Below are 21,239 nucleotides of genomic sequence, written 5' to 3' on the forward strand. Positions count from 1 at the left end.
ATGAAAAGAAATAATGCCTTGAGAGAAGGCATTGTTAAACTAATAGCTAAACTTTTAAGAAAAGTCTTGGCTGCTGTTTAGTTTATAGATTACATGACTCTTAATATCAGTAAATGCCAGAAATATTTAAGATTGTGAAAAAAACAGTCAGAGCCCATCGACAACTACATTTCGCAACGCTGTTTGCCGCTTTCAATTTATCTAAAACGTCAACTCTGCCTTTAGTACTATTAGTTGCAAACGTTATAGAAGGTTCAGAAGATGATACGTCAAAAGACAGCCTGACCAGTGGATTCAATACAATGGAAGTTGACGTCGATCCTGAGAATGTCGCTCTTAATGACGAAGGGTCTGCTACTGGCAGTGAATCCAATTCCAGTGAACCTGATGAAAAAATTCCTTCGAGCAGTGAAGAAGAGTACAGGCCGATCGGTGAAGAGAAAAAGCCAGAAACATACCACCAAAAACATCTAAATGATTTAATTAGAGAAACTAAACTCTCAAAAGAAGCGGCTGAAATATTGGCTCGAGTATGAAAAAGATAAATCTTCTGACAAAAGGTATTAAAGTTTCATTTGATCGGAATCGAGAGGAAGCTTTCCGTAAATATTTTGAAAAAGAAGAAGATTTGCTTTATTGCACTGATGTAAAAGGACTTGTGGAAATATTAAAGCCAAATATATATACATAAGCCTGAAGATTGGCGGTTATTCATTGACTCGTCTCAACGCAGTCTTAAGGCAGTTTTTCTTCACAACACCAACAAATTTGCTCCTTTACCTTTAGCTCACTCAACTGTACTTAAAGAAGAGTACACAAATCTAGAAACTGTCCTGGAAAAAATTAAGTATGAAGAACATAAATGGCAAGTACGTGGTGATTTGAAGATTTTGTCCATGATCCTAGGACAACAGTCTGGATTCATGAAGTATTCATGCTATTTGTGTACGTTTGACAGTAGAAATCGCAAAAATCACTACGTCAAAAAAGTTTGGCCTTCGAGATCTTCATTTAGGGTTGGATCACATAATATAATAAGGAAAGCGCTTGTTGATCCAGCCAAAATTCTCATTCCTCCTCTTCATATTAAACTTGGGTTAATAAAACAGTTTGTGAAAGCTCTTGATAAAGAAGGAGAGTGCTTTACATACCTGCGTCAAGTGTTTAAGGGGGGAAATACGTGTAGAAAGACGTTTTTATGCTGATTTTTTATTAATTTTTTTAAGGCATGAAAATTAATGTTATTTATTGAAACTATCAGGTAATTTTATACATATATTTATATTTTTCCGTATTTTACGACAATATAACTCAAAAAATAGCAGATATATCAGCTGATACACATCGTAGGTTGTCTTCCGACTTAGCAGTTGGTGTGCACTATGGAAACCACAATTTTTATCTGAAATCAATGACACAGAAAAATTACTTTTCTTTATACAATTACGCTGAGTATGAACCTCCATCATAAGCGATATTATTATTTAAACTATTTTTTTTTTAATAAACAATGTATGGAAAAATGGTGAAAAATCACGACTTAATTTCACAGCCCTCTAAAAAATGCAAATTTTTATTTTTTTTTGTTGGAATTGAGGTTCATATAGAATATATACATACAAAAAAAGTAATTTTTCTGTGCCGAGTGACTTCAGATAAAAATTGTGGCTTCCATACTGCACACCAACTGCCAAGTCGGATGACAACCTACGATGTGTATCAGCTGATATTTCCGCTAATTTTTAAGTTATATTGTTGTTTAATACGAAAAAATCCTCATAAATATATGTATAAAATAACCTGATAGTTTCAATAAATAATATTAATTTTTTATATCTTAAAAAAATTAATGAAAATCAGCATGAAAACGGCCTTCTACACGTATTTCCCCCCTTAAGCACAAATCAGATGCGAAATTGAGAGAAGGCATTTTTGATGGACCAGAAATTCGGACGTTATTCAAAGATGAAACATTTGTTTCAGTGATGGATGAACAAGAAAAGGCATCATGGCTAAGTTTCAAGAAAGTGTATACCAAATTTTTAGGTAACACCAAAGATGCTGATAACGAAAATATTGTGGCCAATATGATCGCAAACTTTCAGCGTTCAGGTTGTCTAATGAATTTGAAACTTCACTTTCTTGATTCGCATCTCAACTACTTTCCAGAGAACAACGGAAACTTTAGTGAATAGCAAGGAGAGAGATTTTATCAAGATCTCAAAGAATTTGAACAGTGATTTAGGGGTAGTGGGGAGTGAATATGTTTGCAGATTACTGCTGGATGCTACAAAGAGAAGCTCAACAGAGAGAGAAAAAAGCGTAGCAGAAATCCGTTGCACAGGTCATTTGAGGATAAAAGGGTCAGAAAACGACAGACATCAAAAGATTTTAATTATCATGCAGAAAAAATTATTATATTGGAGATTTTATCGGTTTATTTCTTTTATTTTTTTCCGTTTTTTGCAGTTTGACCCTTAATTCTGAGTTCAGATTCGTGTCTAGTGGTACAAAATACGTCGGAAAATATATCACACACCCAGCACGGACCACTTTTTTTTGAGGACCTGTGTTATTAATAGTTTAACCTTAGTTAACTAAGGTTAAAATATTAACATAATATATAATAGATACTTAAGAATTAATATAATATACAATCTGCATTATTAATTTTTCTACTGGAGGGTTTCACCCCCCAACCCCCACCGGGGCTTCATCCCTGGACCCCCTCTAGTTTTTTGCCTGCCTAAACCTTGTCCCATTTATTATCAACATCATCATCATCATTAAAATCATTACACCGAAACACAAAAAAAATTAAGTAGAATATGCATTCGACCGGACCAACCCAAGGGTACGTATTTTGGTCCGCTGAATTCGAGGTTCGTTTGACACCCTACACCCTCGAAATTTCGAGAAAACTTCAAAAAACCGTAAAAATGATGAAAATTGGCAGTTTTAATTATAAAAAAATGTTTTGGAACTAAACTAAGCGTGATTTTCATGTATTTCGATCCGCTGAATATGAATCAAAACTTTATTGAGACCACGAGCCATTTTAAATGTGAAAAAATCACACAAAACTCTCGAAAATTCCGAACAAATATAGTTTTCATGATAAAAAAACTTTTTCTGGTCCAATTCAGATAAAATTTTATATCTTTTGATGTCTTCAATTCGCATGTTAATTTTTTTAGTCTATTCACCCTCTAAAGCTGGAAAAATTCGAAAAAATTGTAAAAATTACCATTCATAACAGAAAAAAAATTGATTGAACATGATTTAATGCCTAAAATAAATACTCTATAACGTAGATATACCAAATAACTTTAAATTTGTGAAAAACACAAGACATTAAAAGATAGAAAGAAATGATTTTTACGAATTCTAAACTTTCCTTCGTTTGTATCGCACTCTTTTATCCTCAAATGATCTTCGTAGTGGATCCCTCTTTCATTTACGATTTTCTTTGGGTACTTCTCTTTTTAACATCCAACTGTTCTTCAGTATAATCTCCACAATTGTCAGGGAAGTGGTCAAGATGAGAATCTAAAAAGTGTAATTTGAGATTCATTAAACAACCCAAATTTTTGTAGTTTTCCAGCAATGCGTCAACTAAAGTGCTGTAATCCTCACTTCTGTTATTTCCCAAAAAGTTTTGTGAAACATTTTTTAAGCTTACCCAAGCTGCTTTTTCTGTGTCGTTCATTGTTCCTTCAAAATTTGCATCCTGAAATAAAGATCGTATTTGGGGTCCATCAAAAATTCCTTCTTTCAATTTCGCATCACATTGCAGGGAACTTTCCTCTCAAGTACGCAAAACAATCACCATCTTTATTCAGAGCTTTCACGTACTGTTTTATGAGTCTCAACTTGATATGTAGTGGTGGCAGCAAATATTTGGAAGGCTGAATTAAGGGTGGTCGTATAACGTTATGGGAAGCTGGATTCAATGCAGATCTTGATGGCCATTCTTTTTTGACATAGTGATTTTTCCGGTCTCTGCTATCAAACAAACATAAATAGCAAGGATATTTGGTAAATCCCGATTGCTGACCTAAAAGAAGTGTTGCAATTTTGAGATCACAAATTTTCCAGTTATGCTCTGAATATTTTATTTTTCCCAATATAATCTGTAAATTTTCATAAGTTTCTTTCAGTTTTGTCGAATGAGCTATTGGAATCGGCGCAAATTCATTCCCAATATGAAGCAAAACAGCTTTAAGACTTTATTTCGATGAATCGATAAAAAGTCTCCACTCATCGTCCTTATACGTGTTCGGTTTCAATTCATCAACTAATGCTTTAACATCTGAACAGTATACCACCGAATTTTGATCGTCGTTCATAAAAAATTTCCGGAATTTTTTTTCCCTATTTCGATAGAATGTCACTGATACACCTTTAGCCAACAACTGTTTTTCTTTCAACCTTGACGCAAGTAATTCAGCTCCATCTTTCGGTAAAGCCAAGTCTCGAACCAGATCATTAAGTTCTTCTCGGCTAAACGTTTCAGGGTCTTTTGTTTTTCCGCCAGATAAGTACTCTTCATCTTCTGAATATTCTTCTTCCGAACTTTCTTCAACTAGCGTATCGTCTTCTTCTACATCCATTTCTTCAACAGTATTAATTTCCTTGACAATTTCTATTTTTTGTGGCTTAATAGCTGATGAAACATTGGCGTATACAATTTTGTTTTTTGTATTCCAGGTGAACCCGGTAGTATCTGTCATACAGAAATAACAATTCTGTAAACCAGTTGGTGAAGACCATATCATTGGTATTGTGAATTTCAAGTTGTCCTGTTTCTTGTTTTTTTCCCACCGGGTTAACATCATGTTACATCGACTACAAATCGTATGTGGAACCCATGCTGAATCCAAATTAGTAATTTGGAGACCAAAACATTTTTCATAAATTTGTTTAATCTTATCAGATAACGATCTTCGATTCCTTTTCAAATTGAATTCTCCACAAATGTAACAAAATGAATCAGGACTTTTATTACACAGATGAGAATAACTTCTTGTAATAGTATACTCTCCAGTAGCCAAGTTTCCCACTTCTGAAGAGCTGCAGTCGCTTGATGACGACGCCTGCGAGCCTGCTTTCTCACCCTGACCAGACGCCGATACTGGGGCTCCGACTCCCTGCATCGTAAAGTACTTATCACTTGTACCTGCCATGACGGCACACACGCCGTTAACCCAGGGACTCTGCCAGATGTTTCTGTTGCCCATCGTCACCACGTGGAGGTGCCCTGGTTACAGGCACAAGCAATTAAGTCTTCAAAAGTCAAAAACGAGAGTAAAAAAACAAAAAAAATTACTTTTTTCGGAATTTTAGAGGGTTTGTGTGATTCTTTTACATTTAAAACGGCTCGTGGTCTTAATAAAGTTTCGATTCATATTCAGCGGATCGAAATACATGAAAATCACGCTTAGTTTAGTTCCAAAAAATTTTTTTATCATTAATACTGCCGATTTTCATAATTTTTACGGTTTTTCGAAGTTTTCTCGAAATTTCGAGGGTGTAGGGGTTAAACTGACCTCGAATTCAGATTAAGCGGACCAAAATACGTACCCTTAGGTAGGTCCGGTCAAATACATATTCTACTTAATTTTTTTCGTGTGCCAGTGTCATCAAACCCATCAGTAAAATCGTTATCAAAATCGTTATCAAAATTATTATCAAAATCATCATCAAAATTATTATCAAAATCATTATTAAATTTTTACTTAATTAGTAACTATGAAAATTATTTGATTATTTATTTAAGCGTGATTTTGTGTGTGTTTACTCGACAGTAAACCAACACATAAGCTTGTTACCGTGTTGTGCCCTTTTATCATAGATTTTGTGTGTGTTTATCTGAAACATCATCAAAATCTTCGTCAACATCAGCATCATTATCGTCATCATTAAAATCATTATCAAAACCATCATTAAAATTTCAATTAATCATTAACTATGAACATTATTTCAATATTTATTTAAGCATGATTATGTGTGTGTTTATCAAAAAATACGCCAACACATAAGCTTGTTACCGTGTTGTGCCCTATTATCGTGGATTTTGTGTGTTTGTTTGACAGTAAACCAACACATAAGCTTGATACGGTGTTGTGCCCTTTTTCATGGATTCTGTATGTAATTATCCAAAATTATTATCAACATCAACATCAACATCAGTATAACGCGGATATCATGTCACGGATTTAATTGTATGCAGATATAACGTTGCGGATATAATGGCACGGATATAACGCCAAAGTGTTAATATAGTGTCGCGGATATAATGCCTTCGGATTCTATGGTATGTTACCCAATATTTATGTGAAATATCATCTTAGCTTAATAGATTTTGAAGAACGTCAATCCCGGAACAATCTTTACATGTTGATAAATAACAATCAGATGATAGATTGGCACATAAGATCATTTTGAAGCAATCACTAAACTGCATTAAAAAATTTGCAAGATGACCCGTTAACGCTGCCAAATTAGAGCCTGTTAAAACATAAAATTATTGAATCGCCCAATTTAAAAGTATAATTTTAGTTATACTTACCTAACATCATGAGTTTGACGCTTTGATGGATAGCACATACGCAAACAATATGAGTACCACCAGATCCGGCAAGAACACAATGCACAGGTCTTATAGACCGAAAAAATATGATGTGATGGAATACTTAAATGCCTCACCTTTTTTTTTCTCGGACATCGACAAAATCCCTTTATTTTCCCTTAGTTGTTTTGAAGCTATTGCCATATACTTTGTAGCACCCATTACATTACAAATCATTTAGATGCTCCAATCAGAAGGTAAAAGTGTCAAAATTTGTAATTTTTCAGTTCGAGTAGTTGCTTCATCGTTGAATTTAGTTTTCAGATTTTCGAGAATTTTCTGATAGTTAAGTGAATTCTCGTAGTTGTTAAATCCATTATCTGGGCTTCATAGTTTTGCAAAAGTAGAGCAAATTTCATTATATTTGCTACTTACATAAGATGAATCATTTACTGCGTATTGATGCAACGGCGTTATATTTAATAGAAGCAAAACTTGATTAATTACAGGTAATTAAGTATCGATACTCAACTCTGATAAGGTACGAGTGATTTCTTCACCTGACAATGACTTTAACCCTTAAAACAAAATTGATTAGTATTTTTAAGATTAGTAGTTAAAAACTCCAATTAAAAAAATCAAACCTGAAGAAGAATAATGAGTGGATACTGACACAGATGTCAGACAGCTCTCAGTTCTAGTGTCGGAATTACCTGCCACAATATTGTTATCGTCGACAATAATATTTTTGGTAGTAACACCATTGTTATCTTCGTTATCTTCAGCATCGGAGTCACTTGCATTCTTGCAAAGGAATGGTCTGTTATTTGTTTCATAGGAAACATTCAGGGCTATTGAAAAAAAAAATTCTAAAAAAAGCCAAATTTGTTCAATTTTGAATTTTTGAAAATCATCGACATTCAAATTTTCACTTAATTTTTAACTTCCCGCTAAGAAAATCTAAGATTTTCAAAAATCGGGAAATTATTGGTTTTACAACGTTTTGCAAAAATCGAATTTTCATCAGATCTCGACGTTTTGAGATCACAGGAAGCTTCTCTGACTACCCCTGCGAAGTTGTCACTATGTATGTATGTATGTATGTGTGTGTATGTGTGTGTATGTGTGTGTGTGTGTGTGTGTGTGTGTGTGTGTGTGTGTGTGTGTGTGTGTGTGTGTGTGTGTGTGTTTTTATGGAGGAGGTAAAATACATTTACGTATGCCAGGACTAGGTGTTGGTGCCAGGACTAGGTGTTTGTCTGCGTATGTCGGACTCAGAAGTCAATATTATTTTGCAACAATACTGACTAAACATCCTCCTCTCTCCTTTCCCCATAGATGTTACGGGGAAGACTGGATCGAAACCGCGTTAGCATTACTTCAACCCAGTCCATGTTGCGTCTCACGACGCCTACTTCTGGTTACTGGTCCCTTTCTGCGGTTGTTTATTTTAAAAGGTGCTGCGCGTAGGCTGCGACAGCTGACCAGTTTTCTTTTCTTTTGATCATGCAGGTTACCAAGCTCTCAGGGGAAAGCGTGGTACCAGTTGTTCCTTCAGTGCTGCTTTTGTAGACCTTCCGCCTTTATCCTCGTTCTTGCGTCCTTTATGTTTTCGTCACTATCTTTAGAGTGATAGAGTTTTGCTCTCTCAAACGCGAGTAGGTTGATGGGCGCGGCTCCCGCAATGACCAATACAGCCGCTTCGGAAACCGTGCGGTAGGTGCAGGCAACCCTGAGAGTGCCTTGCCGCTGTACTGCCGCTATCTTTCGCCGGTAGGTCTTCTGCTTTAATATATCTCCCCTCCATAAAGTAGTACCGAGTGGACTGCTTCTAGAAGAACTCTTTTTTTTCTTGGTCCCATAGTGTTGGTCATGATTCGTGCTAGGCTAAACACGTCTTGCTAGCTTTCCTGCATGCACTGTCGAGAAGTTCGCAGAAAGATAGTTTCTCGTCTATCATTACCCCTAGATAGCGCAGGGTCCTTGTTGACGTCAGTCTTGTTCCTCCCATATCCACAGCGAATGGTTTTGGGAACCATTTTTGACGTGTCAAAACGATCATCTCGATTTTCTGTTTGGCGAGTTTCAGGTGGTGTTTATCAAGCCATGTCTCGACGGCGTCAATAGTTTCCCGAACTAGTAGTTCGGCTTCTTCTACGTCTACTATTATCGTGGCCGCAACGTCGTCTGCAAAGCCCGTTAGCTCTACTTGCTCTGGCAACGGGATTTCAAGAAGCTTGTCGTAGTCCGCGTTCCATAGATCGGGCCTCATTATTGAGCCTTGCGGCACGCCAGCCGTTATGGCGTATTCTTGTGGGCCTTCAGTAGTTTCCACTATTAGCTTTCTTTGGTCAAGGTAGTTGTCGACTAGTGCCAGATTTTCTGGCTTGACGTCAAACTTGTTCTCCAGAGCGTCTAAAATGTCTCTCCAATTCGCACTGTTAAATGCGTTTTGACGTCTAGCGTCAGAAGAAGACATACTATACGAACTTTGAGGCTACCAGACCATGCTTGTTTGGCTGTCTTGATGACTTTCTTGATAGCTCCGATTGTCGAACGACCGTTCCGGAAGCCATGTTGGTTGGAGGCAAAGCATTTTTCGAAATTTGACTTTTTCGCATTTTTTTTTTTTTATAATTGAACAATTAAAAAAAATTAAAAAACGATTGAGTTATTCAATAAAAGTGTTAAGGATAACTCTCATGTACGGCTCGAGTGAAAATATTGACAAGAACGCAAGTAGCAACAATTTTTTCCGTACATGGGGTCAACTAGACACAGTATGACCACTACGTTATTTTTAAGAAGTGTGACCTCAACGGGTTAAGTTCTTGGATTTTTTAAACCATTTCAGATTTTCACTGTACTGAAAATCTTACGTTCAATTCACATTTTTAATATTTACAAAATAAAATTCATGTTTGTAACGCTTTTTAAAAATTGAATTTACGTTTGCAATGTCCGAAACGTTTGAGTTATTATTCAGATTTACCTCCATGTTTCAATTAATAACCCAAAAATATTCCTAGTATTATTAACTAATAATTTAATACTAACCTAATGATTGTGACTGCACGAAATGGCGGTAACCTTCTACTGACTAAACGGCCTAGCTGATCCCGCATACCCGAGAAATTACTAAGACCTAATCTTAGTACCTGGAGTTTTGCTAACTTTCATTTGATTCCTCGAAGATCTGTTACTCCTGGTCCCGGGTACTGGTGTATTTTTCGTTTATGGGGAAAACCTTTACGGGTAAAAGCTTTGGTTACCGTCCCACGTAGCTCTTCACAGCAAAACTCAATCTCGTTCTTTATCAATATTTATATTATCTGTAACTGCGAATCAGCATTAGTATTTATGATAAATCTCTAATCAATTAAAGCAAGTTGGCATTACAGGCCTCGCGTGCAATAAAATTATTAAAATCTATCGCTTCGTTCTGAGTTGGTCGAGCGGATTACAAATAATTACCTTGGTTTATGCTATCTTCCCGTGGTCGCTTCGACGAGCTGCACAGTCACAATGAATTTTCTCGAATTCGTTGTCCGTTTCTTTCTTTCTCTGCTCTCCCCACTTTCACTACGCTGGCTCCTCCACTTTGGGGCCTTATTTCCTAACTTTAAACTATAGTTACAAGGGCTTTAGATCACAGTGCTCTGTGATCCATCGATAACTAACTAGATACGGATAAGGGGCCTGCAACGGGTAACGATCACACTGAAAAAAAAAATGGATGCGTGTACTTATGTACACGCGTGAGAAGTTATACTTCTTTGGCATCATAAGAAATAGTTTTGAGTTTCGTATTTTAGTTTCATACAAGTGCGAATTATATTTGTGCTGATAAATTATATTCAATAGTGAATTAAATTGAATATTTTGATCAATATTATTTACTATTCGTAAATATTAGTGAAAAAAAATTTTTTTATTTACTTTTTCAAGTGCTCCAATATAATTGAAGTTAACTATCCGTATGTATTATTTATTGATATAATTTAAATATTATTATTTAATTTAATTAATACTCAATATTATAAGATTCGTAATTTTAAATATTTATTATTGATTATTTGATATTTTAAATGTAAATAGATAAATTTAATAATAAATTAAAAAATTGAATAGTTTTAAACTTAAGTTTATTCATTTTTTAAATATTGATTATTTTCGTAATTTAATATTCACTTTTCATTTTTATCAAAAAGTTTTCTTCAGATTTGTTCATTTATTTTTATAAATATTTATTATTTATTCAATTTAATAATAAATATTAAAAATTAATATTTTAATTCGATGTTCGATTTTAATTTTTATCACAAATTTTTTATTAAATGTTTTATTATATTTATTTTTTTATTTTGTAAATATTGAATAACCAATAATACATATTTAACATTAATAATTTAAAAATATTCAGTATTAATTATATTAAATAATAATATTTTAATTTATATCAATATATAATACATATGGTTAGTTAACCTCAATCATATTAGAGCACTTGAAAAAGTATATAAGCACAATTTTTCTCACTAATATTTACGAATAGTAAATAATATTAATCAAAATATTCAATTAAAATTACTACTGAGTATAATTTATTAGCACATATATAATTTGCGCTTGTATGAAACTAAAACACGTGTTGTGAATTTAGAAACTAGAAACATGTGGATAAATATCATAAATATAAAAACAGAGGTGACGAGCTTGCCAACATGCGCGACTAATAGAGGTTCTATTTCTATTTTATTAGTAGCTTTGTTTTCAAGATTTAATAAGCGGCTTAGCAGGCAGCTTCAACCTGTTACTTTTGTGTTACAGTGAGGCACGTGCATCTTAAAATTTCACTCTCATCATTTTTTCATAACGCGTCTAAAGAAGTATAACTTCAAAAAAAATTATCGACTGTTCTTTATAGTTTTAGTATATCTATATTTTTATTTTCTATATACATATACATAAAACACAATGGGGGCGAACCAAGTCAACTATGTGGTGCTTTGGATTGCGTCCAGTAGTTGACACTACTTGTAGCGAAGCGCGAATTTATATATTTTTTCCGAATTCGAAACTCTAGTTTTACACGCCTTATAAAAATATTTTAACATTTTGTTTTTTGTATTTTATTTTAATCAATTTTATTGTGAAAAATGAGATTATGAGGCGTGCACTTTTGGATTTTCCAAACTATTTTTTTCTTGCGTTGGAATATTGGACGCTACTCTTTGCTAACGCTCGCGCTGCCCTGTAACAGATATACTACGCGCACGCGTTCGAATGCCACGCATTCACTCTCGCTCTGTCTCTATCTATTCCCCCTCCCCAGGAGCAGTAGTATTCAAGATACTATTGTTACCGTTAGTATACAGTTTTCCTAACCTTACTCTCCTCTAGATACCAACGTATGGATCCTGACAGTAGCAATATTGTATTGTGCGGAGCTATATTGTATTTTGACGGCTTGAAGTGACGTCACAAGTTTGAGGCTATGGGCGCATTACCATCAAGATCGAGTTATTTATCCGGACGAGCTACGCTCGTCCGGATATAGTACGAGGTCTTGATGAAAATGTATCAATAGCTTCAACGTGTGCCTTCACTTCAAATTTGTCAGGGTCCTTACCTTTGAGCATAAAGTATCGAACATAAGTTTTTGTCATATCAATTGCGGAAGTTAGATTTGAGAGAACAGTCAAGAATGTTCAATTACTGTTTATTTTATTTGAAGGCACAAGAATTATGTCACACGAGATTAAATAGCGATGGATTAAACGCACTTATATGTTGAAGTTGTTTACAAGATTCAACTTCGCTAAGATTCTTTTTGCGATTATACTCCACCCAGCGGACGTTTGCCAAATTGAAAGATAATTCGATTCATCTATAGCGTATTTTAGCGTAGTCATGCAGAAATGTAGAGACAGATAGAGAAAGAGAGGAGTTACTTTTCGATACTAGTGCGAGGTAAATTAACTAAACTATAGATAGAAATAGCCAGAAATAGTATTCTTTGCGCCCTCTGTGTGTTGCTCGAAAATCCAACTTTCGCGGATTGATATGTCAAAAACTTTTTTTTCAGTGCACTCCGTTACATCATATTATTATTGTTATAGTGATATTACCTTAAGTACAGTATCTTACCTTGATTCAGATACACCAGGGATCCTTTTTTTACTTCTTATTCTTTCTAAATGATTTTTATAATCTAATTATTTTATTTCTCTTATGCAGGGAAGCCAATAAAATTACAGTTTTATCAGTAAAAGTTGCGTTGTCAACCCTGTGTGCAGGAAAACTTATTGATAAATTTCGTTGTAAGTTATATGTAATATCTTGGTAAGTAATATAACTTGACTGATTGAAAAAGGTTTAATTTTTTCAGATATTTACTCCCAAATATCGGACAATAATGGCCATATGATTCATTGGAAATTTTCAGAATTCTTGAAAGAAATATTATCTCTTCCCGCTGCAGTGTATGAAACACCATCTTTTCCATACTCAGAAGATTTAAGTAACTCAATTATACCATCAGTAAATAAATTGACCGTTCCGATGAAAGCATTGATTTAATATTATATTTATGACTCAATTTTTTTTATTTCTAGGACTCAAAAGTAACAGTTAACAATTTTCTCGATATATTCATGTCAGATTCAGGGCCACATTGTTTGATTTGGTTACCATTATATCATAGAATTGCTAATGTTGAATCAGGTATGGAAAATTTTTTTTCACCTCTTGCAGTTTCATTGTCCGAAGAATTCAATTATGAATTTAAGGTTAAATTAAGTACAAAACAATGGTCTACTTTGATTGTAAGACAGTAAGACGACTTCGACTCAATAAATATCTTGGAGAAGTGAAGTCTCCGTAATACATTGAACGATTCTTTCTATTTTAATTAAATTCTTGTAATTGGATATCAATTAGGTTAAAATCAAAAATTTGTCAGATTGAATTCATTTATTTTAGTAAATCTACATACAAATAAATCATCTGGTGAAGTTTTTTGCTTATGAGAAACTTACATAAAGACATTATTAATATAATAGCGATTGTTGTAATGTGAAAATCTAGGAAAAGTCAGAAAAAGAAATAATTTAAAGTGTTGTATAGTTTTATAGAAGAAATTCTTGTACGAATGATTAGATTTTACCGTAACCTATTTGTCGCCGAATATTAATTTTTTTTCAAAAACTAAATGCCAAAAAATTGCTCATAAATTGCTCTTTCGATATAAACAATTGCTCCGCTGCTATAATTAATAATTAATTAATTAATCGTAATTAAAAAATCAAAATTTAATTCCCGATTATCTTTAATTGTGAGGACTTATGTTAATTGTAATAAGTGCCAAAAAATTGCTCATCCTTTTTTCTATTGGGAATGAAAGTTATTTTGTGCGTAAAATCGTTTTTAATTAATTAATACTATAAATAATTATATTGCACCTTTAAGCCTGCGAATGATAATTGTGACGTCATCGTCGCGACAATTTGAAATTATACAGTAAATTTCCTTTCATGAAATATCTTATACTAATAAAGAAAGTTAGTTTTGTTTGTCCTATTCAATATTGACTCGAAAGAGGTCCACATGTTAAAAAAATATTAGTAACTAATTTTACAAATTGCTAATTAAATAATTAACTTTTTTAGGATTATTTGTGTATGAAATCAAAAAAAAATAATTTTATCTATACAGGTCAATTCTTTATTTTTATTTCATTTCGTCGTAATTTAGTTTTTAAAATATAATAGATATTATCAAATTAAAACATAAAATAATAATGAAATTTTAATATTAGTTGATTTAGAATTACAAGGGTTAGGTTTCGAAACCAAGTTATCAATTTTTACCCAATTATTATTGATCGATCTTGTATAAGCTACATAATGACTGACTTTATTCAAATATACTAGTGGGACAAACTCTACTACACCAAATAATAAGTAATTTTTGTCAAGTATCTTTAATTTTGTTGGAATACTACGTAAGTTCTCGGTTAAACGTTGATTATTATGAAGTTTTGAGAGAGAAGTCGAAGGTATGAAAAAATGACTTATGTCAAAGCTTAACCCGTTGAGGACACACATCGAAAAAATTACGTTGAGGACACACGTGGTCCAGTAGACCCCACTCAGCCAATCAGTTCTAATTCATTTCCTACGTGATGTATTGACTTATAATTGGCACTAAACTTTAATATAACATTCCCTCTAAATATCTACTAGCTATTTTTAATTTTTAATAATTTAAAAACACTAAAAAATCGTTTAGAAAAAAAAAAACTAAACTTTTTTTTAAGAAAAAAAGTCGCAGAAATTTTGATTTTTACGATATCGAAAAAAAAACTGACGCCATTTTATTCAAAAAACAATATATTTTAAAGAAAAAAATCAATATTTAATGAAGTTTGAAAGAAATATATCTATTCTAAAGTTTGAAGTTACGAATTTCGGTCAGTCGCTTGAAATGAGGCTAACAGCATGGAGACCTTTGTGACGTATCACAACTTATTGCGTAGATTTCAACCGACAACAGATTGCACACTAAGACTCATTTATAAATTTCCTTTTAAATTTAAAATTGCCTCAAAGTTTGCCTGGGGTCCACTGGACCCCATGTGTCCTCAACGGGTTAAAAATACATTAGTAAAAGTAGATTTTTGGACAGAGTTTTGTGAACACGACCTGCAGTAAAGGGATAATTCTACCTTTAATGCATCTGAAACACTGTCCTGTAATTCAATAATCCAATAATTTCAGCATCAAAAATAATTATTCTTTCATAATTAAACATTGAGCCTAAATGTCCGAGTTAAAATTAAAACACTAATTCAAGCCTCAAAAGCCTCATTCCTTTTGATGTCGTACCTACCGGTGAATGTAAAATCCCGGAAAAAAAAGTTTAGATCTGCTCTGATCAAATCAGATCAAATTCATCAGATCTGAGCAGATCTGCATTTTTGCCAGATCTGTCCAGATCAAATTTGATCTGATTAGATCAAATCTGATCTGTTCAGATCTGGTTCGATTAAAACAGAATCAATTTATAAAAAAGTTTATAAAATAAAAATAATAGTAAAAATAATTGCTTCCACTAGTGAATCTGGTTGCATTCTCTGGTTGAGGATCTTCAGCAACTCCTGGGCAGAACGGGCATTTTTAGATTAAAAATTTTATTAATTTTTTTTTTTTTTAATTAAGGGGGTATTCTAGTCTAGAATTTTGAAAAAAATGAAAAAATTTTTTTTTCATAATTCGATAGTTTAGATATTCAAAAATATCTCCCTGAAAGGATTTTTCAAAATTCCAATTATTTTCAAAGTTACAGCCGTTTTAGTGTCGTGGCAACTAGACCGGGTTGAGCGGACGACTGCAACAATAGACTACGGGCGGTCCGGGCTACCTGAGTATGAATAGCTTTCTTTCTTTCTTGTCATATACTTTTAGTTTACTGCATCAATAGTCTGAAGGTCATTGTAACGTATTAGACAAGAATCTGTACTCAATTTGTTTTTAGTTTGAGTTAGTTCCATGTAAACCTCGAATCTGTGAAGAAGTATAAGTAAGTGAGAAGTTACGCGTGCATTCTTGTGATATTCTTTTAAAATCAAAGTGAATATTTGCTGATTCTTCTAATATGAATAGAAAAGGTTCAAGGAAAAGTCCTCATCGTCCAGGCAAACCAAGAAAACGGAAGTTCAGCGGTAATCAACATACTTTGGAAGAAGATTTATCTTTTACTAGTGCATCAACTGCAAAGTTGAAGAGTTCAAATGACGATGAAATTCTCATTGACTATAATTTTGGTTATTGTTGGACACGTCAAAAAACGTATGGGATCGCGTCTCCGGAAGGCAAAAAAAGAAAATAGTGGAATTGGTGGTAAGGGTGCTGGTTAATTGACTGATAAAGTAATCACTCAGTTGACTGCGTACTACGGATTAGCTATCCGTCGTCATCCTGAATCCGTTGAAGATATGAAACGAGAAATATGGGCCACGTACTTGCATAAAATTTCAACTGATAAGAGCCTCAGCACATGAATTGCCCTCCTGGACTAGACAGCTGGTGCAAGTGGTAGAAAGCAGCGGCCGAAGGAATTGAGGATGACTTTCACCATGAAAATCCACCTCTAACTGATAAGGTTTTAAAAGTTATGAAACCTATTTACAAATGCTTATCAGATGATTCTTTATAAGAACGTTGCTTGGGCAGCGAAACTCAAAATAACAACGAGTCACTTAACTCTTTAATATGGACATTCGCACCCAAACATATCCATGCCGGGTCCCAGACAATTGAGATTGCTAATTGTTTAGCAGTTTGCATTTTCAATGAAGGCTTTTATCCTATTTTACAAATAATGAGTCTAATGGGAATAAAAATAGGTCTGGAATCCCATGGGTTTGCTGTTAGGCGCAACGCAGTAAGGATTGAACGATCTGAGGTTCGAGTTTCAGATGCTTCAAAAAAGGAAAGAACTGCTCGTTATACAGAGAGAAATGCTGAAAACAGTCAATATGAAGTAGAGGAAGGCCCAATGTATGAAGCTGGGATGGCTGATTAAGAGAATGTAAGTTATATGTACTATTTTATCAGTGACGCTGCCTGAAACTGAACGTTAAACTTTAAACGCGTTTTTTTCGAAACTACTTTTTTCGATACGGTGATGCAGATATCTTAGGTTCTAATCAGCCGATTTACTTGAAATTTAGCATAAATATTCTTCAATTATCTCGCTTTCGCACTAACCAATAAAAATTAAAAATTTCAAATTTGTAATATTTTTAAAAAATTGAAGGAAGTTGAAAAATGAGTAAAAAAATCGACTTCTATTTTTAAACAGTCGCCATTTTGTGAAAAAAATTTTTTCACGTTTTGTTGGTTTGTGCGACAATGACATTTGTACTGATCCATAATTTGGCATTGTTTTTTTTTCAGATGGATACAAAGGGAGAAATCCTTTTCACGACGACACGGCCTTTTGTTTCTCTACTTCAAGGACTTATATCTTTTTGAAGATTTATTTTTTTTTTTGAAATGTATTTTTTTGTATTCTTGAAATATCAATAAACAAATGATAAAAAATTGTATAGTAAAAATATTAACTGCTTCTTTTATATTAATTGCCAAAAAACGCTCGAAATTCAGACCTCTAGACTAGAATACCCCCTTAATTTCATTTTAATTTAGTTGAGAACGGCTGGGCCGATTGGGCTTTTTTTTGTTGTCTTCAGAATTGTCAGGAGAAAGTTTTGTATGTAAGAAAATTTTAAAAAAGTCCGCTAAAGAGTTAAAAATTTCGATAATAATCGAAGGATTCCCATCTATATAGTCACTCATCACGAAATCTCGGGAACCATAAGACTTAGAAACGTAAAACGGTATGAATATTACTTTTGCTACATAGAGGTCAGCTAAGAACGGATTTTAAGAAATTTATCCCCCAAAGGGGATTGCGGGGGCGTTAACAATGATTAATTTCCGTTTTTAAACTATAACTCCTACAGACTTCAAATTTGGTAGGAATCTTCTGTAAGAGATGTAGAAATAGTCTATGAACGAATTTTACGATAGCTCACCCCACAGGGAGTTGCGGGGGTGGGTATTAACAATCAAAATTTTTTATTTTCCAGCTATAGCTCCTACAGGCTCCAAATTTTGAAGGAATTTTCTATAAGTGATGAAAAAATGATTTATGAACTAATTTTACGATATTCCGCCTACAAAAGATTGTGGGGGCATTAACAATGAAAATTTTCAATTTTCAAGCTATAGCTTCTATAGACTCCAAATTTAGTGATAGTCTTCTATATGTAATATAAAAATGATCTAAGAGCGGATTTTACAACGAATCACCTCCAATAAGGTTCGCGGGGGTGGGTATTAACAATAAAAAATCTTAATTTCGAAATATCGCTTCTAAAAATTCTAAATATGGTAGAAATTTTTTATTATCCATGTAAAGATCATCTCAAAATGGATTTCAATAAAGTCAACTTCCGACAGGAATTGCATGGGTGTTAAAATCTAAAATTTTAATTTCCAACCTGTAACTTCTACAGACTCCAAATTTGTGGGGAAATTTGGTGGGGATCTTCGTGGGTGAAGGGATATTCGTGTATTTCGTTATAACAATCGTCTCTTTGGCAGCGGAGAAAAAGTCATTGAGAGATTTCCAAAACTTAATTTTACATGTAGCTATCCAATCAATGGACTAAGAATTTTACATTCATTTTACTTTTGCAGATCACATAACCGATGAATTCTTCTATTGCAGGATCTCGTAAATTTAACAGATTAAAATGAATGCATTTTCCAAGCACTTGAGATGTGGAAAAGAAATTGAGTTACTTATTTCGATAAAATTCATAAAAAACATGAAAAATTAATTTTATATAAAAATTGATGTCACTGAGAAAATTTTAGTTAACAGAAAATTCGTCGCACTTGAACCTAGACAGATTTCAACTTCACATATGAGACTTGCAATGACTAACTAAAACTTTCAATGCTCATTTCAAATTTTTTTCTTCGTGTCAATTATTATCAATTTTTGGAAAAAAGCCACGGAAATGTTATAATGATTGCACATTGAAAGTTACAATGAATATTAGCTAGAAAAATCACACGGATGAAAGATACAGACTAATTAAATGGAATTTGTGCAAGTCTAAACAATGTCGATGCTTATAGTTCTTTCCACGGGGCATACTTATGTTCATACAAAAATAAAAAAAATGATTAAAAATGAAACATAAAATTTAATTTATTTACTTTTTTAATTCACCCAGCGAAGCGGGCGGGAAACGGCTAGCATATATATATATATATATATATACAGTGTCCCAGAAGTAACGGACGCCATTGTAGCATCTGATAAACAAAATAATTCTGAGACGAAAAGTCTTTAGCCATTTTTTAATCAGACTCATAGATAATTAATTATTAATTGAAATAACGTCCTTTTATGCGTTAGAGAGAGCGCTAGTGTCAACTCAAGTGCGTTCAAACGAAGACGCTTGCACGTGTGAATGTGTAAGTAAATATGTGTGTAAGTAAATATATTGGCGGGGGTTAATGCAAAATTCTCTCTTAGGTCATTTCTGTATCACATATAGAAAACTTTACCTAAATTTTGAGTCTGAAGGAGCTATGGCTTAAAAATTGAAAATTTTCATTGTTAATACCTACCCCCGCAACCCCCTATGAGGTGAGCTATCGTAAAATTCGTTCATAGACTACTTTTATATCTCTTACAGAAGATTCCTACTAAATTTGGAGTCTATAGGGACTATAGTTTAAAAACGGGAATTTTTTATTTTTAACGCCCCCGCAACCCCCTTTGATTTATAATTGATTGATAATTTATTAATGCCAAGGCACAGGCCAAATGGCAATTTTAAATACAATAGAATATACAAATACAATATTAATAACAAAATAATGTAAATACATAAACTAAAACAAAAATCAAATAAAAATAATGAAAATTTACGCTTATTCGATTCAACCAATAAACAACTAATAAACTAAAATAATTGTTCAATTAACAACAGCTGAAAAAGAACAAAGCTATACAAAGTTATCGGAGAGATTGTTCACTTTACAATAACATTATTAATTAATGATCCAAATTTAACAAATAGTCAAAGATTTTATTTTTGAACACTTCCATTATCACTATCCAGGATAATTATATTAGGTTGAGTATCATTAATCAAATTCAAGAATTGAGCAGTATGGCCAATAAGCCTATTTATATTTAGACTATGTACATTTAGTGATGAAGATATATTTTTTGTTGAGCTATTAGTGGAATCAGTTGACTGTTAATCTAGTTTAGTAAGATCAGAAACACATTTAATTTTAAATATTTCAGAGCCATCATCTCTTTTCGCAAAAATTTGTCCACTTGTCACCCAAACATACTTGATCTTTCTTAATTTAGCCTTTTCTTTAGTTTGTAAAAGTAGTTTATATATCTCAGGCAGTGAAAATTCATTGACGTATATAGCACCTTTGAAGTTTTGATCAACATAGTCCGGAAACACAATTTTAGCTAAAAGATTTTTTGACTTGCGTTTCGAACTTATGATGAAATCACGCACTCGAGAAGACTTCAAATCAACAAGATAAGAATGATTAACCTTATCTTGTCTCGGTTTACTTTTATTTTGAAATTCGCGAACGCTCAAAACGTCACTGACCAGATGCGGCAACTCTAGGGCATTTAAAACAGCAGACTGAATTTCAGAAGGCGATAAATTATCAGCCACCGAATTGGGAATACCTGCAATTACCAACTCAGTTGTACTTCCTGATAGAGATGAAGTAGACGAAGTTTCTCTGTTTTCAAGATTGACTATCTTGTTCAGATCTGCTAGATTATTATGCATTGTATTCATATTAGATTTATAATCTTCTTTTAATTTTTTAATTTCCGAGTTCAACTCCGAAATTGACTCAGCATTTGTTTTTACACTAATCTTAACTTCCGAAAGGTCAGCCACAGTAGCAGCTTGTGAATTTTTGAGATCAGTAATTTGCGTACTAAGATCTTCAAGTTTCTTATTCACTGACATGTTCGATGATAGGAACTGTTCCATCATAGTTGTCATCTTATCATCAAGTGATTTTTCAAACCA

At 33.3% G+C, this 21,239-nt stretch overlaps 1 protein-coding gene across 6 annotated transcripts in view; it reads left to right on the plus strand.

Moving 5' to 3' along the window:
* LOC123260037 (dystrobrevin beta) overlaps positions 1-21,239 on the plus strand; it is an 822,761-nt gene that overhangs the window by 95,253 nt on the left and 706,269 nt on the right. For 5 of the 6 annotated variants that reach the window (XM_044720962.1, XM_044720963.1, XM_044720964.1 and 2 more), the window contains exons 3-5: positions 12,812-12,894; positions 12,963-13,114; positions 13,189-13,297. In XM_044720962.1, coding sequence (XP_044576897.1) covers positions 12,812-12,894; positions 12,963-13,114; positions 13,189-13,297 — 344 coding nt within the window. Of the gene's footprint in view, positions 1-12,811; positions 12,895-12,962; positions 13,115-13,188; positions 13,298-21,239 lie in introns of those variants that run through there. The other variant, XM_044720967.1, reaches the window with a different exon arrangement.

This window comes from Cotesia glomerata, linkage group LG2 (assembly GCF_020080835.1).
Source record: "Cotesia glomerata isolate CgM1 linkage group LG2, MPM_Cglom_v2.3, whole genome shotgun sequence".
In the NCBI taxonomy this organism is placed as follows: domain Eukaryota; kingdom Metazoa; phylum Arthropoda; class Insecta; order Hymenoptera; family Braconidae; genus Cotesia; species Cotesia glomerata.